The following is a 24,142-nucleotide window of genomic DNA, read 5'->3' on the forward strand; positions in this document are numbered from 1 at the left end:
CAGTGGAATTGGTTTGCTTGCTTAAATGGAAAAGAAAAGACGTTCGGTGTCAAATCTGCGTACTCAGTAGTCCTAGTTCATGAAATTGACCTTGGATTTACGAAAGAGGCCTGAGGGTTTAAATAAGAAAACAACTATTTGTTTCATGATCGCATTAGAAGGAAATTGTGCAGCAGATTGTGGGCTGTAATTTAATTGTATTCCTTTTATTTTCTCTCTCTCTCTCTCTCTCTGTCTGTCCACAGGAGAGTTGGTATACAAGGCTCAGTCTCCTGATGAGGGTGCACTTGTGACAGCAGCTCGAAACTTTGGCTTTGTGTTCCGTTCTCGTACACCCAGTACCATCACCACACAGGAGCTTGGCAAAGCAGTCACATACACGCTTCTTGCCATCTTGGACTTCAACAACATCCGCAAGAGAATGTCCGTCATAGGTATGCTCTTTACACAAACACCCACATGCATATTACTGTCGCAACCAAAAGATATCTCTTTTCCCAGGGTCTGGACATTTAGAAGTAACTCTAATATTATCTATACTATTGCCTTAATAACTGTCTGCAATCTAATATCTTCAAAAAGAATGAAAAGAATCGAAGAATAGCAACAAAAATGAAAAAGGCATGCAAAAAGACTTCAGGCACTGAGTTCTTGTGGAACGAAGGAAACGGCCTTTGCTTTATTGAGCATCAAATGGCAAGATGGTTTCCAGTCAACCACAATGCAAAGAACATCTCAAAACATCTCCTTTTTTATTGCCCTCTGAGATGATGAGGCGATCTCCCCACCCCAGTTACACAATTTCGTACTATTTTGGTTCCCAACATGTCCAAACCTTATACCTTTTTTGGTAACCTTTTAAACCAAACATATGTTGGTTTTTTTAAAACCCACTCTGGGTCTCTTACCAGGCTGTTCCCTCCTTACTCAGTTATAACTTAAACTGTCATCTGGTGCAGCTCCCTTCTCTGGACCCAGAAACTCTTTCACTGTTAGAGAGTCTACTGTATACAGTCCATAGTCTGCTTCCCTATATTACCTCAACAGGAGGGCTGTCAAGTCAGCCAGTATTTAGTTTATTATTTTACTAATCAGGGAATGTTTTATTCATTTATTCATGTTTTATTCATCTTTTTACATTGTAGTAATAACACTCATACACTAGAGCACACACAAGCATTCACCAGGCCCCTGTCAGTGGGGTCATTTTGTAGGGAAACACCCCACCATCCATTTATCGTGCCTCACTGAACCCACAACTTTTTATACCTGCTTCTGTCGCCGCAGGCATCAAAAAATAAGATGAAACTAAACTTTGCACACACTGCATTGGCTTGCTACTTGATATAAAAGGCTGCATCGATGAACATAGTGGGGTTTGAATTGACAGCTGTATTTTAGGGGTGTGAGGTATGTTGTGGGAAAATCAGCAGACAGATCTTCTAAATGAGTGCCTTTGGCAGTTTGCTGTAAATGTGACTCTCCTGTTGATTGTCTCCTGAAAGCGTGGCTCATTTGAGCAGGTCTGCTGTAGATTTCACCACAAGTTTTGTGTAATTTATTCACCCAATCAGTAGATACAGTATTTTATTCTGATGGGCTAATCCGAACTAATGTGATGTCATTTCATCCAAGCTAACGTAACTAGAATTCACTGCCTTCCACCTTTGTGGAAGCAAAAAATTTTCTATGTGTGAATATCATTATTTCCAACTAAGACAATCAGCTAACAACCCTTTCTGAAATTGTAGAACGTAGATTTTTGTTGGCTGTTGTAACCGACATAACCGACGTCTACGAGTTACAATTGCAGTTGGCAATCATCGGGGTCCAAGCACCGTGTACCTTTCATACACATTGACCTTTAGTCTTTGGTATGGTAACAAATTGGGTTTTAACAAACCATTTTATTATTTGCACCCAAGACAATCAGCTAACAACCTTTTCTGAAATTGTAGAACACGTAGATTTTTGTGGACTGTTGTAACTGATAAAAGGTCTAAACAACCATCTACAAGCTACATTGCAATTGGCAATTATCGGGGTCCAAGCACAGGGTACCTCTCAAACCCGTTGACCTTTATCCTTTGGGATGACAAGCAATAGGGTTTTAACAAACAAGTCAAAAAGTCTAGAATGTAGTACAGTCTTTGGCATGCTGTATTGGCACAACTGTTAACTTCATTGAGCTGAATCATTCTACAGTAGTTTCCCTGTATTTTAGTGTGACCGAGGGCACTGGAACGCTTCATTTTCATGTTAAAAAGACAACTTTCCACTGGGGTCTGGTTCATTTCTGAACTTGTGATCTTTTTCCACTGCTCATGAGTTTGCAGGACTGATTATTAAAGCCAATAACCGTCCTGTTAGTGTGATATGAAATACCAATGAGAAGCCAAGAACCTCACCTAACTGTTGATAGATTGAATTTTGTATTCATAAGATATGACAGTTGCCAGCTCGATTTCGTTTTGTGCTCAAACAAAGTGGGCTGTAAGGTAAATGTTATGCACCCTGTGAAGGTGATGTCATCACTCTTGATGAAATTTGAACTCATTGAAAGTCATGCAGCCCAAGCCTAGACGCTGAACAAGCTATAGAAAACACAAAGCCTGCCTTGCCAAGCCACAGCAATCCTGATAACATTAATGCTGCTGCGGGGTGTTGCTGGCTTGTAATAACACTGAAATTTGGCCTTCTGGTTTGTATCAGTGAATGCTGATCACTGTGGAGCTGGCATTTTATTTGCTGTATGCTTGCATAATCACTTGTTTTGTGTAAGTCAGGGGAAAATGAGTGCTATTTTTTGCTTTCGGGTTCTATGTAATGAGAGAAATTGAGATTCATTGATTCAATGAGATTCCATTCATTGATTTGTGTACTTATTTATTTCGGGGGTTATTTATTTACTTTTCAGTCATTAGCAAGGACTTGAAAATGATGATTTAAAAAAAATTCCAAATTTAAAAATGAATGAAAAAAGATAAGACATGCTTTGTTATATATGCATTTGCTCATAGATGTTTTTCAACATTATGATATTTTAAACATTCATTTACCCTGGTCAATAGTTTATTAGTGTATATATGTAGTTGGATGGTTGCACCAGTGGTCATGTTTAGACTTACAAAATGCAAAATTGCAATAATGCACTGAAAATATATTCACATGAAGAAGACAGTAGACGTGTAGAACAACATGGTACACAAATGCATGCAAAAATTTGCCCGCCCTTGGTCAAATGATGTTTTGTTGGTTTTCTAAGTGGCAATAAATGTACATATCCTCTACAGAGATTTTTTTCTGCTGGAAAATCATATAACGTGGCCTAACGTCATCAGTACGTGTGTCAGGCTCACATTGAAATATTCAAAGCACTCAAACTTATATTATGTGTGTGTGTATGTTTCAGTGAGGACCCCCGAGGGCCGTATTCGTCTGTACTGTAAGGGGGCCGACACAGTGCTGTTTGAGAGGCTTCACTCATGCAGCCATGATGTGATGAACATCACCTCAGACCACCTTAATGTGAGTGTCTGCATGTTTGTACGTGAGTCAGACGGTAAGAGGTTTGTACAGTTAGTGGATGAAAGCATGTGTCACTTCACATTTTGCTGCGGCTTATTTGTTTATTGACACACATAATAGAGCAAAAGCAATTGTCTGTGTTACATCCTGCCGCTGGTCCCATTTAGAAGTTCAACGCAGCCCCCTGGTGGGGATGTTAGAGAAGTGCACAGAAATGACAGTTCGATCCCTGCACAGTTTCTCCACTTCAAGTCAGAATGGAAGAACCTAAACAAAATAAAGTAATTAAAGGAGCATTTATTAATGATTATTTCTGGAATCAATAATGACAATTATAGGGCTAATAAACTATAGGGCTGGCAACATAACTGCACATTTCATTGCAGACACAGCGCAATTAATCCTGTTCAGTTGCATTGTTGAACCTGGATAGTTTTTTTTCTTGTCTAACATATCAGATATCTGTAAATATCGATGTAGTCGGAAGAAAACCTCGATTGTTCATCTCCATTTTTGACGTTTTTTCAATTTTTGACCTAATTTGGAAAAAAACTTTACATTCTGTGTAAGTTTCATGATGAATGGACTGAAAGAGGAGCCAGCTGGTGGAGGTGGTTCGGGCATCTGGTTAGGATGCCTCCTGGACGCCTCCCTCGGGAGGTGTCACAGGCAAGTCCACCTGGGAGGAGACCCCGGGGAAGACCCAGGACACGCTGATGTGACTATATTGCCCAGCTGGCCTGGGAGCGCCTCGGAATCCCCCCGGGGAGCTAGTGGAAGTGGCTGGGGAAAGGGAGGTCTGGGCCTCATTGCTTAGGATACCCGAACCCTGGAAAAGCAGAAGATGATGGATGGATGGATGGATGGATGGATGGATGGATGGATGGATGGATGGATGGATGGCTATCGTGTTGGAGATACGAGGTTTTCTTCCGACAACACATGAGATAAACATGAGCCATTCTACTAAAAACTTTTAGTTTAGTTAGTTTAGTTTTAGTTAACTTCTTTTATGAAGTATTCAGACCATAGATATTTACAAGTTTACAAGTGTTATTATTTAATTAAAGGCAAAAGAACATGAAAAATTATAGTGCACGTGTGCTGGTGTGTCACCTGGTAAAGCCTGAAATAATCATTTAAAAGTGTTGTGTCAGATTTGGTCAGAGTTGTAATGGCACATGCAATGGCTCAAAGAGAAGGCAGGGCTTGATATGCAGGTCTCAAATGCAAAATCAGCATTATACTGCTGAAGATATGATGATGACTGTAGTAGATAGTAGTGCACTTACAGCCTTGGAAGACGCATCCTTCACCAAGTTATGACCACCCACGTTACGTAATGTTCTTCAGCACAGTTTGTGCAATAATTTCCACCAGAGGGGTCTCTGAATCCCCAAAACTTATGTAGTGTAGCTTTAAGTAAATGTAGTAAGTCTTTTTCCATATTGGGTTTTGTTGGGTAATTGTCGCAGGCCTAGTGTTGGTATGATAAATCAGTGAGGACGCTCTCCTGCTTTTTGCATGTATTTATAGGAGTATGCGGGTGACGGGTTACGGACTCTGGCGCTGGCCTATCGGGATCTGTCCGAAGAGCAGTGGGCGGAGTGGGCGGAGCGTTACAGAGGTGCCGATAAAGCTATAGACTGCAGGGAGGACAGACTGGCTGCTGCTTACGAGGAGATTGAACAGGACCTGATGGTACTGTGTGTTTTTTGAAGGCCACATAATTAAAAACTCCAGCACGGGGCACTTAATTGTGTTCTGTACTTCCAGCTTCCAACTTCTTTGTAAAATTGTAAAATGATGTCAGTCCGAAGGTGCTGATTCAGCTGCATCAGCTTTGGAATGTTCTAATTGATTGTAATCAATTATGATAATATTCAAGTGTGCACTTACATTTTCAACGATCTAAAATTACTTGTCTATTCAGGATGCTTTTAATAGCAAACTCTGAATCTAGCTGAATATATGGTAGTGAAATTGTTGTGAGGTGAGAGATTTACATCCCTACTTAACAGTGGTCCTGTGGTCAGAAACTGACCAATGATGAATGTAGAAAGAGTGGAATAAATTGCACCTACAAGCTACAGCATTGTACAAAAGTCAGACCACCCTTCATTTATTTTATTTCCAGTCAAAATGGCCATTAAGCTCAAGTTATTCATTTTTCAGGTACTACTTTTTAGGAGATTAGATACAAGATAATCCACTTGTATAAGGAAGAGAACAACCAAAGCAAAATAAGCAAGAAAGGATAATAAAGGATTAAAATACTGAAAATAGGACTTCTAACAACCACCTGGAAGACCTGGTAGACCACCAAGCCTTTCTCCTTCAGATAATTAGTACTTGAAGCATTCCACTATGAGATGACAACTCAACGCTATGGGTTTGAAAGGATGTGTAGCCGTCAAGAAGAACCTCACTGAGAAAAGAAAACGGACCAAAAAAAAGAAGACATCGAACAAAGAAGCTGCTGGTGTTCTCAGAACAATGGACTGACCGCCCCAGAGTCCAGACCTCAGCATCACTGAATGTGTTTGGGATTGTGAGAAGCACAACGTGCAACCAACTTCTAAGACTGAAGTTTTCTTAGCAAAACTGTAAGTCAGTTATTCTGAGAAAAAGGAAGCCGGTTTCTTTTCTACTGAAAAGTGATTTACTTGAACCTAAAGAGCGTTTTGACTGGAAATGAAGTAAGTGAAGTAGTGAAGTTTCTGAGTACTGTGCTGTAGGTGAATGCCCGAAAGAGGTAGTACAAGGATGTTGTGTTCTAATAAAGTCAGCATAAGGAAGAAAATATGCTGAGTTGCAGCCCCAAGATATGGAATATGACATTTTGTTTAAGACTTTAAGTGAGATACAACAACTTTGCATGGGAAATGAATATGCACTGTCTTTATTTATGTCTTGTAGCTGTTGGGAGCCACGGCTATAGAGGATAAGCTGCAGGAGGGTGTCGCTGAGACCATCGCTATACTTTCTCTGGCTAACATTAAGATCTGGGTGCTAACTGGAGATAAGCAGGGTGAGCGACAACCACATTCACATAATGTAACACAATGGCCTCCATTCATCAAAGATGCATGGAAATTAGTACACTGTAGTGTGATGTTAAAACAGCTCTTGAGCGCAGTTAATGAATCAGCTTTATCTGATCTGAGCGCAGTTAATGATTCAGCTTTATCTGATCTGAGCGCAGTTAATGAATCAGCTTTATCTGATCTTGCACAGTGAATGAATCAGCTTTATCTGATCTGAGCGCAGTTAACGAATCAGCTTTATCTGATCTTGCGCAGTTAATGAATCAGCTTTATCTGATCTGAGGGCAGTTAATGAATCAGCTTTATCTGATCTGAGCGCAGTTAATGAATCAGCTTTATCTGATCTTGCGCAGTTAATGAATCGGCTTTATCTGATCTTGCGCAGTTAATGAATCAGCTTTATCTGGTCTGAGCGCAGTTAATGAATCAGCTTTATCTGATCTTGCACAGTGAATGAATCAGCTTTATCTGATCTGAGCGCAGTTAATGAATCAGCTTTATCTGATCTTGCGCAGTTAATGAATCAGCTTTATCTGATCTGAGGGCAGTTAATGAATCAGCTTTATCTGGTCTGAGTGCAGTGAATGAATCGGCTTTATCTGATCTTGCGCAGTTAATGAATCGGCTTTATCTGATCTTGCGCAGTTAATGAATCAGCTTTATCTGGTCTGAGCGCAGTTAATGAATCAGCTTTATCTGATCTTGCGCAGTTAATGAATCAGCTTTATCTGATCTGAGCGCAGTTAATGAATCAGCTTTATCTGATCTTGTGCAGTTAATGAATCAGCTTTATCTGATCTGAGCGCAGTTAATGAATCAGCTTTATCTGATCTGAGCGCAGTGAATGAATCAGCTTTATCTGATCTTGCGCAGTTAATGAATCAGCTTTATCTGATCTGAGCACAGTTAATGAATCAGCTTTATCTGATCTGAGCGCAGTGAATGAATCAGCTTTATCTGATCTTGCGCAGTTAATGAATCAACTTTAGCTGATCTGAGCGCAATTAATGAATCAGATTTAGCTGATTTGCATTGAAGGTAGTCCCTTATTTATCATAAACGTTTTCCGCAGCCCTAGTTTACTCTCACATACATAACATTTACATGAAGCATGTCCCAGTTCCTGCAGTTGTTGCGAAAGTGATTATTGGAAAATAACTTTTATTGTGCAGATCGACCGAAAGGGAAGTTAATGAATAATGAAACTGTTGTGACATATGTGCCACATATATTAGACCACAAGTCTGTTGTAGCCATAGCGATTATATTAGCTGTGGAAATGTAGAAGACCTTAAAAGAAGTACATCAAGGAAGCGGATTGAATCTGTCAACATGGTTTCAAAAGTTTCAATTTTTGTTTTAATAGTTCTAGATGTGCTGCAACGTGTTATATTCAAGAAATATGTCATTGCTGGGGCTCCTGAGTGGTGCAACTGTCTAAGCGTTGGCCCTAGCATCTGGAGATGGTGAGTTCCATCCCTGGTGATTTCTCCAGAGTCCAAGAAACCACAATTGGCTTCGGTCTCTCTGGGTGGGTAGGATACCCATCACCCACCCCCCGCCCACTCCCCCATCCCCCTATGACACAACGCAATGCTAGTCAGTGCAGGCGTCTGTTAGCTGACGTAACAGATCTGGCGGTTGGCGCTTTCCTCTGAGCGCGTTCGGCTGTCCAGTGATGTTGCGTGAGCGGCAGTTTGAAAAAAAGAAGTGGTGGCTGGTTTCACAGGTCTCGGAGGAAGCCTGTGCTGCCTTCACCCTCCTAGCGTTTCTAATATTGTGTGACTGTGGGAGTCCTAACTAGTGGGTGAAATTGGAGATGACTAAATTGGGGAGAAAACCGGGTAAAAATCCAAAGAAAAGGAATATATCATCCAATCCAAATTTTCCTGAATTTTAGTTTTCTGCATAATTTGAGTTCAACACATGCCCTTTACACTGTGCGAAAACTTCCCTTTTGGTCTATCTGTACAATCTTGATCAAAGATCAAAGGGTTCTTCGCATCAAAAGGGTTCTTCAGAATGTGTTGCATATGGTTCTATATAGATCCTTTTCGAAAAGGGTTCAATAGAAGACTTTTCAGTGCTATATAGAACCATCTAAAGCACATTCTTCATCAACCATTTCATAACGCAAAGAACCCTTGGTCATGGTTCTTTATAGAACCTTTTTCTTTACTAAAGAAAAACCCTCACAGAGCAGGTACTGTTTGGGTGGTGGATCATTCTCAGCGCTGCAGTAACACTGACATGGCGGTAGTGTGTGTTGTGCTGGTATGAGTGGACCAGACACAGCTGGAGTTTTTAAACACTATGTCCACTCTCTGTCCACTCTTTTAGACACTCCTACCTTGTCAGTCCACCTTGTAGATGTAAAGTCAGAGACGACAGCTCGTCTGCTGCTGTTGGTCATCCTCTAGTCCTTCATCAGTGGTCACAGGACGCTGCTCACAGGAGGCTGTTGGCTGGATAGTATTGGTTGGTGGACTGTTCTCAGTCCAGCAGTGACACTGAGGTCTGATCCACTCAGATCAGTGCTGAGAATGATCCACCACTCAAATAGTGCCTGCTCTGTGAGGGTCCATGTGGGTCCTGACCACTAAAGAACAGGGTAACAAAGTATCAGAGAAACAGATGGACTACAGTCTGTAACTGTAGGACTACAAAGAGCAGCTATGCAGTAAGTGGAGCTGGTATGAGCGTAGAAACAAGGAGGTGGTCATGATGTTATGCCTGATCGGTGTAATTGAAAAGTTTTGTATTGTGCACTAAGGAAGGCCAACATAGTGCTTGAATCCCTGTCAAATCTCTGACTAAGCAGTGAACCCACATGTATAATTTGGTGCAATTCAGCAACAGCAATTTAAACCACATGAAAATGATTTGATATCACAGAGACCCAAACTCTGCTGTGGACTGCCTGCATGTGAAAACAGTCTAATATGTCTCTAAATTCTCTGTTTCTCTTACAGAGACAGCAGTGAATATTGGCTATTCATGCAAAATGTTGACTGACGACACAACGGAGGTGTTTATTGTGAATGGACACACTGTCCAAAGCGTCCGCGAAGACCTCAGGTTAGTGTGTCATCCATTCATCTGTCCACAAATCCAGTTTCATGCTATTAATGCCTCAGAATGCATTCTTTCATTTTCATTGTTGCTAGACTGCACAAAGCCTTAGGGAATGCTGGGAAAAATCCCATTCGTGAACAACCTCGTTTTTGTGAAAAAGTAATAATAATTTCAATGATATTTATTTTGTATGAATGTGAAAAGCTTGCTTAACAGTTTAAGGCAAGTACGTAATAATTTGCACATGAAGTTTGCCGTGCTTATTGCTTAAAAAGTGGGAAAAATAATTGATAGCAACGTTAGCCTTGTAGCTCCAGAGTCAGTGTTTTTTCCCAGTGTTCCCAGCTTGTCCATCCTTCCAGTAATACAAGCAGTAATACAAGCTACAAGCAAATGCATTTGTGAGTATTTCTTTTCTTCTCTTCTGTTGACTCTCTTTGCTTTCGTGCAGGAGAGCAAGGGAGCGCATGATGGAATCGGCCCGCACCAGGGATGGAGGGAAAGAGGTGGAGACTCAATGGGGCGGAGCCTGTTCTCTGGGTAACGGATTCAGCAGTGGAGATGCGGCTAATTGTGTCCCTGATCAGGAGAAATGTGCCCAGCCCCAAGCCCCTCCTACCTCAGTACTGGAGTCAATTAGTGGAGAGTTTGCGCTTGTCATCAGTGGACACAGTCTGGTGAGTGTCAACTGCATGCATAAATCATAATAATTTGATGAAAAAAAAAAAAAAAAAGTTTGATGAATGAATCTGGGTTTAGTGGATGTCAGGAGAACGCTGCCTAACAGTAAAGTTTGGTGGAGGAGGTATAATGGGCTGGGGGTGTTTTTCAGGATTTGATCCCCTTACTTTCATTGAAGGGTGCCCTTTCCTGTTCCCACCTGACTGAGTTTGGTGTGGAGGAACTTTAGTGACCTGCAAAAAGCCCTAACCTCAACCCCACTGAACGCCTTCTAAATTAATCGGAACCTCTATTAAGAGTGAGGCCTTCTTGTTCAGCATCAGTGCTTGACCGCACCACTAATTTCCGCATGCTAATTTCTACAGACACACTCCAAAATCATGCAGAGCAAGGGCAAATTCCATATAAATGGAATGTGTGATGGTCAGGTATCCACATACTTTTGGCCATAACATGATTGTGGAAAACTTAGCACAGGGAGATCACCACCACCACCACACACTACTATATACTACTATCTATAGCTGCAGCAATAAAAATAGACAAAAAGTAAAGACATTAAGGCCAAAATTACGCTTCCAGACAACTGCTACTACTGTTTCTAGTCATGCAACATGGCTTTTTTAGGTCATACAGGGTCAGAAACTACATAAGCAAGTCCATTAGAGATTACTTATGTACTTGTTTATTGTTGTTTTCTTTCTGTGGCAGGCACATGCGCTGGAGGCAGACATGGAACAGGAGTTTTTGGAGACGGCCTGTGCTTGTAGGGCTGTGATCTGCTGCAGGGTCACTCCACTGCAGAAAGCTATGGTGGTGGAACTGGTCAAGCGGCACAAGAACGCTGTGACCCTCGCCATCGGAGATGGAGCCAATGATGTCAGCATGATAAAGAGTGAGTCAGAGACAACCTTGTTGTAAAAAGCGCTATATAAATAAACTTGAATTGAATTGAATTGAACTAACTGTGTGACTTGGTGGTGTAGGCATACGACACTTGTGGCAGGTGTACTCAAGTACAAGCACAGATTTTGGGACTTGGGACTTCTGAAAATATTTACCCACTGCCAGGAAGAGACTTGCTTCCCCAGAAGTCTGACCTTTTAAACTCAGGAAGCGAGGAAACCCTCCTTCCCCCCTTCTATTTCTCTTCGCGCTGAACGAGTTGTGAAAACAATGACATGGGCCAGCCTCCTTATTAAAGATTAAGACGGTCCAGTAGATGTTACATAAACAGTTTAAAGTTACAGAGTTCAAATCAAACAGGCCTGAAAATCCTATTACTTCAAGTGTAGTAGATCAGCTAGAGCTACTAGAGGCTAATATAGCTAACAAGTAATAAGTAATGGAAGCTTATGTAAAGCAATTAGCATCATACAAACTGCATGCCTAAATCATCAAACTTAAAATACAACATAAAATGTATAACTATGACGTACACTATGGGCTGAGTGGCACAGCTGTCTAAATTGGGGCCCTGTCATCAGGAGACAGCAAGTTTCGTAGTAATATTGACTTCAAAAGGACTGAAATTTCAACTCTAAAGTGATTGGGGACCAGAATTCGCTCTTGGTCACAACCAGGGTTTAATTTGTGGTTGGTTAGTGTAGTGGGTAACACCTCTGCCTTCTATGCTGTAGACTAGGGTTCAATCCCCACCTACACTGAACTAGTAAGAGTCCTTGGGCAAGACTCCTAACACCACCTTCGCCTAGTGTGTAAAATGATCAAACAATGAGTCGCTCTGGATAAGAGCGTCTGCCAAATGCCATAAATGTAAATTTGTCCGGATCTAGTACCACTCAGATTTGTGCTTCTCAATATTTTGTGATGTACACACCCAATTTCAAAAAAGTGGGGACAGTATGTGAAATGCTAATAAAAACAGAAATCTGTTTGACCTGTATGAATTGAAAACGGTACAATATAAAATATTTTATGTTTTACCTTATAAACTTCATTGTTTTTTGATGCCTGCAACACATCAAAAAATTGGGACAGGAGCTTGTTTGCAGCACTTAATAATCGTTTGGGGACTGACACCAATCCATCCAGTTTTGAAACCAGAATTTTTTGACATTATATAAGTCTTCGGCTGTGCAACCAAATTGGACCTTCATTGTCACATGTCAATGGTAAACAGTTCTGGACTGTCTTTGATTACGCACCCATGCTGTTGTAACACGGGCAGAATGTGGCTTAGTGTTGTCATGTTGTAATGAGCATAGACGTCTCCAAACAAGGCATCTAGAAGGCAGCATGTCTTGCTCTTAAATTTGTTCATGGGGCTTTCCCAGATGTGCAAGATACACCATAAGCACCGCCTCCTGCCCAGTTGTTTGAACTTTATGGTGGTACCAATCTTGGATGGTCCTTTTCTTTTTGGCCTGGGGGGGCACAATGTCTGTTATTTCTGTAAATAAGCTGAAAGGTTGATTCATCAGACCACAATACATGTTTACACTGTGCATCAGTCCATTTCAGATGAGCTTAAACCCAGAGAAGTTGGAAGCGTTTCTGGATGTTGTTGACATGTCTCCATATTCTCCCAACTTTCTTGTAACTTGGTTCGTAAAATAATACATTAAGTCCTTACGCTTTCAGTCCATTTTTACTCAATATGGTCTTCTTTCAATCAACAAGCAGAATTACACGATTAAAAATGCCTGCATTGGAATAAACACTGAAATTATGAAATAGAAAAAAAATTGAATGAACTTTTATTTGTACTGTATTTCGATGTGATCCATTCAACTCTCACCTTCAGTAGAAACATGTTCATAAATGTCAGCATTAGTCATTATTTAGGTCACATTTAGACGTTACCCGTCTGTTTAAATTTGTTCTGGCCAGTCTTATTAGCTACATTTGTAGGCTACCCAGCTCTGATCTCTTATGACTGTGAGTAACGTAAGAGTTCAGGTTATTTTTACACTTCACTTGTGTAAAACAAATGACAAACATTCAAAATCACTTATCACATTCAGTATAAGGTTACTACCTCGTTTTGTGAGACCATTCAATGAAAAAGATAAAACTCAAAGTAACTGGTATTTTTTTTTTTTTTTTTTTTAAGAAACATCGACCCTCTTTACCTGAAAATATGAACATACATCATCTAAAAGATGAAGAATATTTAAATTTTTGTTCCTTCAAGCATGTAGTTTATTTCAGAGTCGCTCCAAAAGTGTTTTTTCCCGCGGTAACACTGCTCGCTTATTTCCGGTACCGCCGTCTGTTTTCGCACATGCACAGACTGAGAAATGCGAAAGAAATCCGAGTAAAGTTCACATGCACTGAGAAATCTGATCACTGAGCTATAATCCAGCTCTCATTCTCAGATTTCTTAATCAGGTTTCTAGACTTCCGATGTGAGAAATCGGAGTGTGCTGACCCTTTGATGGGACATGACCCTTAGAATAATCAGATAACTACAGAAATCCCATTTTGATTGGATCACTGAGTGCATGTAAATCCCTTTACTGTGTGGCAATCTGCGTACTTAATCCTTTAATATCCTCACCAAGAAAAAAGCAATGTTTTTTTTGTATTTTTAATTTGTTTGGGATAATAACAAAAACATTTTGTTTGTTTGTTATTTCATTTTTTTGATCCCTCAGTTTTAAAAATGTTCACGTCTACCAAACAGTCGAGATGGCACTTCAAGTTCAGACACCAAGTTTGGCTTCATTTGGGTTAAGTAGAAAACCACTGGCCGAACTCTTGACATTATCCTGAAGGGGAATTCTACTCTGCCAAACTCAGTTAAGATTTTTGGAGCCTTCTTCTTTCCTGGTGCCGGGAAATACCTTAGTGTTCCCCAAGTCCACCTCAGCACAACATTTCCCTTTCTAATGAGCGTGAACGCTCATCAGAGTAAATAAAACTGACCTGCATTGTTGAGTAAGCGCGCTTGCCTGACCCCTGCATCTTGATTGGTGGAAGGTTTCCGCGAAAGGAAAGGTAGATATCGTTACCTTAAAGCTTTGCGTGCCTGCGCTCCGTCGTTAGACTGAGTCTTGGGGATTTCTAGTGTTGACCCAAGGGACAAAACTATTGCCCCACATTCCATTTTGGAATGAGCAAACACGGCCAAGAGAAACAACTTCCCTCTGATGTGTGTGCATGTTTATTTGCTTTTCTGCATTTATGGGGGCCAAAACCCTGACAAACACAGACAAACTACATGTGGAGTACAGTACTGTTCAAATGTTTGGACATTTCTACACACTTCCTTTTATTGTTTTCCACATTTTACAATAATAGTCCCAAAACTACAAAATATACTGTGAACAGAAAAGTGTTAAACAGGTTCAATATTAGATTTTTCAAAGTAGACCTCCTTTGTCTTGATGCAGCTTTCCATGCTCTGAGCCAGACGTCTTTCATTAAAATACAATAAGGTCCAGTTAAAGGTCCAGAACATCATAATGTCTAACTTGCATTATGATTCAGTGCCATGTACTGTTTACTGAAGCGCTGGAGGTGGCGGAGATTGAAGATGCTGAGATTTTCGTTGGGAGTGACAAGGATGGACAAGATTAGAAATGAGCAGATCAGAGGGACAGTGAAGGTGGAGCAGTTTGGAGATAAAGCCAGAGAGGCCAGGTTGAGATGGTTTGGACATGTGTTGAGGAGGAATAGTGGATATATTGGGCAAAGAATGTTGGAGATGGAGCTGCCGGGTAGAAGGAGAAGAGGTAGACCTCAGAGAAGGTTTATGGATGTAGTGAAGGTGGACATGGAGATGGTGTGAAAGTAGAGGAGGCAGTGGATAGGGCAAAATGGAGGCAGATGATCCACTGTGGCGACCCCTAAAGGGAGCAGCCGAAAGAAGAAGAAGAAGTACTGTTTACTGAAGTAGCCGAGTAGGAATATCAACGTCTTATATGGTCAACAACTGAATGTCGTTAGTAAAGTACAGTTCAGTGATATTTCAACAACATTAATTGTCAGTTTTCTCTTTTTAGAGAACGACATGTGGCTCACTTTCTTCTCTGACTGCTGTTTCTCTTCTCACCTCGTCCCTCCCCTGAGCGTGCACCACTCATTCGAGTCTCGGTGCTCAACGTAATGCACAGTTCTGATTGGCTGAGTAGCATCACGTGTGATATGTACAACGCATGTGATTGGTCTTCGAGTCTCCCAGGCCGCTAAAATGGTACCGTAAAGCCTAGAAAATGTACGCCGATTAAAAACAGGACCACCCCGTTGAAATGACATAATTCTCCATAGTTTATCTGTCATAGCTCCAGGTCCACATAGGACAGCTTCTGGGTCCGGACTCGGACCGCGGTCCACCTATTAGTGACCTCTGCTCTAAGCATTCTCTCCAGCAGCATCAGCAGGAGCCATCTGAGATGCCTTTCCAACAGGGCTGAGCAAGATAACATATTAAGGGACTGAAGTATTTGTCTGAACCCAACAGGACTCGACTGCTGATGTTGGGTTTAAACGTTGTTTTCCAAATGTGTCGCTATCATTAAAATAGCAGTGTTTGTGGCACTTTGGATCAGTTTCAGACACAATTAAAAATACATTAATTAATTAAACATACAACATAAAAAGGGCCATAACTTGCACACGCCACATTTCTTGTTTTTTTCCAGTAGAATTCAGCTAATAAACAGTAGTCGTGTTAAAATGTTCAGAGGTTTATTCTCTGTAGAGGACGTGTTAACTATAAAATCATAAAGTCGTTTGACCAGGGGTGGTGAAACTTTATATTATTTAACATTGTGAGTTTCTTCTGCTTATTTTATTTTAAGAAACATTAGAAACATATCACTGCTGTCAGATCAAAACCTCCTATCTCCAAAATAGTAACTTTACAGAAGAAAGAAAAAACATTCTTTATTTTTAATGTAATGGAACCAGAAATCTTTTCACATCATTTTCACCATTTCTTTTGGTCCGTTTATCATGAAATTCACACGCAATGTAAAAGGCAATAGGCGTTTTCAGATTATCTCAGAAATGAGATGCAAAAAACCAGAGATGCAAGGTTTTGTTCCGACAGCAGCGAATTGATAAGTTGCACCTTTGACAATGGACAAATGTAGACGTCAGCAAAAACCTGTTTAGCTCAGATAACCACAGTATAAATATCAGATCTAAAAAGTAAATTCAAAATGATAGCAGTTGATATTAGTGATTTAATTTTACTTTACTTAAAATCAGCGTCCTTATCAGCTACACGTTTCACCTCAGTTGGGCTCTACAAGTCTGAGATCTTGTAGCCGAAAACTACTTATATTCAACCAGTGCAGCTCAATAGCTCAACACTTCAACAATCTCATCTATGTTACAGTAAATATGATATTTACATCGATCAGGCCTAATATTCTGACCACCTCCTTGTTTCTACACTCATTGTCCATTTGATCAGCTCCACTTACTGTATAGTTGCACTCTGTAGTTCTACAGTTACAGACTGAAGTCCATCTGTTTCTCTGATACTCTGTTACCCTGTTCTTCAGTGGTCAGGACCCTCATGGACCCTCACAGAGCAGGTACTGTTTGAGTGGTGGATCATTCTCGGCACTGCAGTAACACTGATGTGATGGTGGTGCCTTAGTGTGTGCTGCGCTGGTCTGAGTGGATCAGACACAGCAGTGCTGCTGGAGTTCTTAAGCACTGTGTCCACTCACTGTCCACTCTGTTAGACACTCCTACCTGGTCAGTCCACCTTGTAGATGTAAAGTCAGAGACGATAGCTCATCTGCTGCTGCAGTTTGTGCTGGTCATCCTCTAGTCCTTCATCAGTGGTCACAGGATGATGTTAGCTGGTTAGTTTTGGTTGGTGGACTATTCTCAGTCCAGCAGTGACACTGAGATGTTTAAAAACTCCAGTAGCACTGCTGTGTCTGATCCACTCAGACCAGTGCAACACACACTAACACGTCACTACCACATCAGTGTTGCTGCAATGCTGAGAATGATCCACCACCCAAACAGTACCTGCTCTGTGAGGAGAGAGTAAAAGGGGGCTAACAAGGGGGCTAACAAAGTATCAGAGAAACAGATGGACTACAGTCTATAACTGTAGAACTACAAAGTGCAGCTATACAGTAAGTGGAGCTGATAAGATGGAGAATGGGCACAGAAACAAGGAGTTAATATTACGCCTGATCGGTACATGTGGGATATCACTTAGAAAATGACCAAATGTGAAATTTTACCAGGGATGTCCAAACGTTTGCCTATGACTGCACATACTGCTTCACAGCCTTTTTAGATGTGGCATTTTGTTGTTCCAGCTTGTTTGTAAAGCTGAAGTAAACTAAATATCATGATTGGTATTGTTTATCATGAAAATGCCTTCAAGGATTGTGATGTTACATTTTAGCCATATCATCCACCCCTAGATGGTCAAACACTTGTTTTTCATGTGTTAGCGTGAGTTTGTGTATTCAACCCCAATTCCAATGAAGTTGGGAAGTTGTGTAAAACATAAATAAAAACAGAATACGTTGATTTGCAAATCCTTTTCAACCTACATTCAGTTGAGTACACTACAAAGACAAGATATTTAATGTTCAAACTGATAAACTTTATTGTTTTTTGCAAATATTCACTCATTTTGAATTTGATGCCTGCAACACGTTCCAAAGAAGTTGGGACAGGGGCAACAAAATACTGGGAAAGTTGAGGAATGCTCAAAAAACACCTGTTTGGAACATTCCACAGGTGACCAGGTTAATTGGAAACAGGTGAGTGTCATGATTGGGTATAAAGGGAGCATCCCTGAAAGGCTCAGTCGTTCACAAGCAAGGATGGGATGAGGTTCACCACTTTGTGAACAACTGCGTGAGCAAATAGTCCAGCAGTTTAAGACCAACGTTTCTCAATGTGCAACTGCAAGGAATTTAGGGATTTCATCATCTACAGTCCATAATATCATCAAAAGATTCAGAGAATCTGGAGAAATCTCTGCAAGTAAGCGGCAAGGCAGAAAACCAACATTGAATGCCCGTGACCTTCGATCCCTCAGGCGGCACTGCATTAAAAACCGATATCATTCTGTAACGGATATTCCCACATGGGCTCAGGAACACTTCAGAAAACCACTGTCAGTGAACACAGTTTGTCGCTCCATCTACAAATGCAAGCGAAGCCACATATCAACACCACCCAGAAACGCCGCCGGCTTCTCTGGGCCGAGCTCATCTGAGATGGACTGACGCAAAGTGGAAAAGTGTCCTGTGGTCTGACGAGTCAGTTTCAACTGTTTTTGGAAATCATGGACGTCGTGTCCTCCGGGCCAAAGAGGAAAAGGACTGTCCGAATTGTTATCAGCGCAAAGTTCAAAAGCCAGCATCTCTGATGGTGTGGGGGGGGGTGTTAGTGTCCATGGCATGGGTAACTTGCACATCTGTGAAGGCACCATTAATGCTGAAAGGTACATACAGGATTTGGAGCAACATCTGCTGCCATCCAAGCAACGTCTTTTTCAGGGACGTCCTGCTTATTTCAGCAAGACAATGCCAAGCCACATTCTGCATGTGTTACAACAGCGTGGCTTCGTAGTAAAAGAGTGCAGGTACTAGACTGGCCTGCCTGCAGTCCAGACCTGTCTCACATTGAAAATGTGTGGCGCATTATGAAGCACAAAATACGACAACGGAGACCCCAGACTGTTGAGCAACTGAAGTTGTACATCAAGCAAGAATGGGAAAGAATTCCACCTACAAAGCTTCAACAATCAGTGTCCTCAGTTCCCAAACGCTTACTGAGTGTTGTTAAAAGGAAAGGTGATGTAACACAGTGGTAAACACGCCCCTGTCCCAACTTCTATGGAACGTGTTGCAGGCATCAAATTCAAAATGAGTGAATATTTACAAAAAGCAATAAATAAATATCCATTTGAACATTAAATATCTCGTCTTTGTAGTGTATTCAATTGAATATAGGTTGAAAAGGATTTGCAAATCATCGTATTCTGTTTTTATTTATGTTTTACACAACGTCCCAACTTCCCTGGAATTGGGGTTGTATTTCATGAGTTTGACTATTCCTGTGTGATGCTGTGTATGTCTCTATAAACAATATAAGCAATGGCATCATTTCTCACGCACTGTCGTGTTGTCACTTCCTTCTGCTTTAGGAAGAAAAACATGTCTCAGAAATCTCATCATGTCACAACTGTGTTTCATAAGGATGGTGTTACTATGGAAACCGTCGGCCACGGGGTTATGGCTAAACCTCTGTACATCGTCCCATAACACATTTCGACATGTTTCCTCTTTTACTTGCCCACATACACTCAGCCATGCTTTGACATCGTTGCATGTGGCCAGAGGATGCACCCTGTTGGTTCTAGTGGTCAACGTTAAATGCTAATAAGGTTATATTATGTACTTTTATTGGTCTTGAAGAGGAAATTTGGCAATTTGCTGCCTAGCCAGTCTGGGAGCACCAGCCAAATAGCACCACCTGGTGTAGTGACTGGTTGGGTGTGATGCCCAAGGGCACAACCAGTCCTAAGGTTTGAACCAAAAGGCTTCTGGTTATTAGATCACCTCTCCAAACATTAGCCTGTAGGACATCATTCACCGTTAGGGCTACGCAATGTATCATTTGTTAATCAATAAGTTCAATCCAATGCTACAGCTGTCTGTGGCCGGGGGTCCAAGAGAGATTGCTGGCCTCTTTCTTTCTCTGGGGTTGTAGAACCTCAATGCAGGCATCTGTTAGGTAACATAATAGAATTAGCAGTTAGTGTTCTCCACCAAGCATGTTGAGCTGTTCAGTGGTATTGCTTTAGCAGTAATTTGAAAAGACATGTTGGGGCTTCACTCAAAGATTCCCATTGAATGATGGCAGAGACTTAGCTCAGTGGAGCTGGCGATGGCTACATTGGGGAGAATTGGGTAAAAGAAAAAAAGGAAAAATTAATAAATTTTGTTTGTTAGATTATGTTCCTTACATATCAAATAAAAGCAACATGAGATTATTAACGGAATAGAGTGAACAGCAGATATAGCCGCTTTCTTGCACACACCTTAAAGGGTTAAACTCTTGTTTCTCTTGCCTCTTTTCCCTTTTCTCTCTCTAGCGGCTCACATCGGTGTGGGCATCAGTGGGCAGGAGGGCATCCAGGCTGTGCTGGCGTCCGATTACTCCTTCTCCCAGTTCCGTTTCCTGCAGCGGCTCCTGCTGGTGCACGGCCGTTGGTCTTACCTGCGAATGTGCCGGTTCCTCTGCTACTTCTTCTACAAGAATTTTGCCTTCACCATGGTGCACTTCTGGTTCGGCTTCTTCTGCGGCTTCTCTGCCCAGGTAGGGGACCGGTGGATGTTTGATCTCTTCACCCTAAATGTAGTCGATCAGTCAAGCCAGTCAGTCAAGCCAGTCAAGCCTGTCTGAAGGTTGCTTCTTTGGTTTTGTACTGGAGCTACAAGGCTAATGTAGCTAAGTAATGGACGGCAGTGGTGGACGAAGTACACAAACCACGTACTTGAGTTAAAGTAGAAATATTACTCCAGTAAAAGTAGAAGTTCCTCCCTTTAGACCTCCACTTGAGTAAAAGTACTAAAGTATTTGCCTTCAAATGTACTTAAGTATAAAGTAAAAGTACTAAAAGAGTAATTCTGGCTCTGATCTGATCATTTTTATAACCAGACTGGCTTCATGAACTCATTTCAGGTGAAAGTCCTCCAGCGTCTCTCTTGGTAAACCAGTCTTTTAATAGAACGTCATTAATTAGTGACGCTGACGTCTATTAAAATGATCAGAAGCACAAAACACTGAAGGTAAAGTTTCCATCAGGGAGAACCGAGTGGCTCTGAAATCACTTTTTACACACAAGCAAAGTTTCAGTTTCAGATTTATTTACAACTTAGTTCCAGGTTTAAGTTGAATAAAAACTGGCTTTAAACTCAGGATCACAGATGAGCTCCTTTACTGTGTTGATCTGTAGGCGTCTGTTCATAAACATAAACCAGCCCAAACTCATTTACTATAAAATGAAATGTTTGTAGAAATTCAGAAAAAAGCCGCGTCAGTCTCGACTGCATATGTGGACATATTTCTATATTGTGCTCTATTTACACAAAGTTAGGTTAGTTCATCATTTATGTTGAACAGACTCTCCCAAAGTTTTACGCTGCTGCACTGACGTTGAACCGCGTGCTGCACTGGGTCGGTATGACCAACAGGTCAAAACCAGCTCTAAACAAAGTGACCGCTGGGCCCTGATTGGTGCTCTGGCTTTGCGCTTCTTTCGTTTTGACATGTTACGTTTTTATACACAAAGAAACCAAAAGGAACGACAGATTTCTCAAAATGTAGGAGGAAAAAGTCGGATATTAGACTCTGAAATGTAGTGGAGTGAAAGGAAAAAGTCGCCCAAAACGGAAAAACTTCAGTACAGATACACGAAAAAAACGACTTAAGTACAGAAACTAATTACATTTACTGAGTTACTGTCCACCTCTGATGGTCGGTTATACCCATCAATTAGCATTGTGTAAACTGCAGGCCTAAATCATCACTCACCTGAAACTTTGCTGAGATATTAAGTAATTTCTAATAGACTTCCTTGTGTTGTTTCTGGCACTGTATGAAACACTGTTATCTATAAACACAAAGAAAGTCATATCTTAACATCTCAATGCTGTCTGCACGTTTATCTACTGTTATAGGTAACAATATGTCATGCGGTGCCAGTAAAAGCAGCGGTTGACAATTTGGCATAGTTTGAAGTGTCGGATCATTTAGACGTATACATATGCTTGTGAAAGCTAACAATAATTTTAGCTCAAATAATTGAGACAGGCCTAGTCTTGGATGATTGACTACATTTGAGGTAAGGTGACAACTGTGCAGTTGATATGATTGCAAACCATTTACTTAATAAACACTTGGTCCAGTCATGAGTGTTTAAAAGGTTAAAGGGTTAACTCCTAGGGGTGAGCTGAAGTTTTTAGGGGAGTGGATAAGTTGGAAGGTTTTCTTCTGGAGGTGAAGAACATGTCATTCAATAACAGACTAGGTTCAATGTAGTTGTGCATATTAAACTGATAGGAAGGGCTCTCCTAACTTCATGCCTTTTGTTTTTTCTTCATTTAGACGGTGTATGACCAGTACTTCATCACTCTGTATAACATTGTGTACACATCGCTGCCTGTTCTGGCCATGGGCATCTTTGACCAGGTATTCACACAACTGATAAACTGATATTGTCAATGAAATGTGTTAAAGTGTGTAAAAATGTGCAAAAATGCATTTGAGGTCATATGTTTATGTTTGAAAATAGGCAGGCATTAAATTGATTTTGCAACATTGAAGTAAAGCAGTAAGCCACAAGAGGCTGTGTATTACAGTCATTTTATCAGGGGTAGGTAAGAGTGCCTAAAAGCACATTATAGCGATTATAAAATCACAGCAGCCTCAAGTGGGTTATTGCTTTAATAAAATGACAACATAAAACATGATAAAATGCACCACGTCACCCTCAATGTGATTTCCAGTCTTATTTAGCACCAAGCTAACCGTGTTGTTCAGCGATTTTCCACGCTGGGGCTGAATCTCAAATGGCTCCCTGCTCCCTACATAGTGCACTATGTATGAATAAAAATACTGGATTCTGCATCCAAATAATAACAATAATATGTCTAACAAAGCCATTTAGGATTCAGCCACATCCATACGGGTCAAATAGTGCACTATTTGGGTGTTTGGGTGTAATGGCAAGACTTACGTAGCACACTCTTTAGGGAGTAGAGAGTCATTTGAGACTCGGCCTGGGTTTGATGCTGCTAGGTAGGTCGAACTAAAATACAGACATGAAAGGCATTAAAGTGACATAAATGCTTTAATTCAAAGCCTGTGATATTAATGGAGGAGTTTGTTCAGCCTGCGTTCAGACTGCCAGGCCAAATCCGATTTTTGGCACATCCTAAACGCATCCAGATCGATTTTGACAGTTTGGACGGCAAAAAAAATCACTTAATTTTTCAGTCCAAACCACATTTGGGGGTGGTTTTAAATGCAATTCCAGTCATATTTTTACAGATGTGTCTCAGTCTGGATGCTCAGGTCACTTAATTCAGATGTCAAAGTGTCTTTTGCGTCACTCGCAACGCAACGAACAACAACGATGTAAAATCCAGAGTGACGGAAGTGTCTGGATTCATGAAGATTCATGCTTAAGCCAGAGTGACTCCATCTCTTCTTCATCCGCGTTTGAAATCTACACGTCAACACCGTAGCTACATAGTTACTGATGCCTGTGTCGTCACCACAGTAACCCATGCAGATTTGCAGGCTGGTGATGTCTGGACATGCAAATCCGATCTCATTTGCAAATAAAAGTGCAGGCAGTCTCAAAAGATCTGATTTGCCTGCAGTCTGAACAGAACCACAGCCTGTTAACTATCTTTTAGCCTGCTAGCTAGCTGAGACAGCTTCAGAAAATAAATTGTCAGCCCTTCAGTCTAAACAGAACCAAGTTCTTACTTCATTAGTACACTTGGTCGTCCATGTGTGTAGCATTATGATCAATTATTGTTTCACGAAGAGCACAAGAGTTGTGATTTGGTGCAGTAATACAGAATTCGATTGTTGTCAGGAATCACAGGTGTGAATATAGCTTGACTATTTTACAGCACAGCTCAGCTGATTACGTATTAGGACAGAAACTAGGCCTATTTTATAAGGGAAATCCATTATAACATTTTCAAAGGTAAAACACAAGTATAGATGCTTGGTGAATTGCCTATAATCCACTAAAGTGATTACTGATTGCATCAAATCTTTCCTTAAGCATCAGAATCGAATCACTGAATCATGAGATTTACATCAGGAAA

General features: G+C 40.9%; 1 protein-coding gene across 2 annotated transcripts in view; it reads left to right on the forward strand.

Annotated features, from left to right (window-relative positions):
* atp8b2 (ATPase phospholipid transporting 8B2) overlaps positions 1-24,142 on the forward strand; it is a 95,894-nt gene that overhangs the window by 62,785 nt on the left and 8,967 nt on the right. For both annotated transcript variants that reach the window (XM_017702113.2, XM_017702110.2), the window contains 9 exons: positions 246-434; positions 3,413-3,528; positions 5,065-5,229; positions 6,448-6,559; positions 9,548-9,653; positions 10,102-10,327; positions 11,043-11,226; positions 20,389-20,612; positions 22,404-22,487. In XM_017702113.2, the coding sequence (XP_017557602.1) occupies positions 246-434; positions 3,413-3,528; positions 5,065-5,229; positions 6,448-6,559; positions 9,548-9,653; positions 10,102-10,327; positions 11,043-11,226; positions 20,389-20,612; positions 22,404-22,487 (1,406 nt within the window). The remainder of the gene's footprint in view (positions 1-245; positions 435-3,412; positions 3,529-5,064; positions 5,230-6,447; positions 6,560-9,547; positions 9,654-10,101; positions 10,328-11,042; positions 11,227-20,388; positions 20,613-22,403; positions 22,488-24,142) is intronic.

This window comes from Pygocentrus nattereri, chromosome 3 (assembly GCF_015220715.1).
Source record: "Pygocentrus nattereri isolate fPygNat1 chromosome 3, fPygNat1.pri, whole genome shotgun sequence".
Classification (NCBI taxonomy): Eukaryota; Metazoa; Chordata; class Actinopteri; order Characiformes; family Serrasalmidae; genus Pygocentrus; species Pygocentrus nattereri.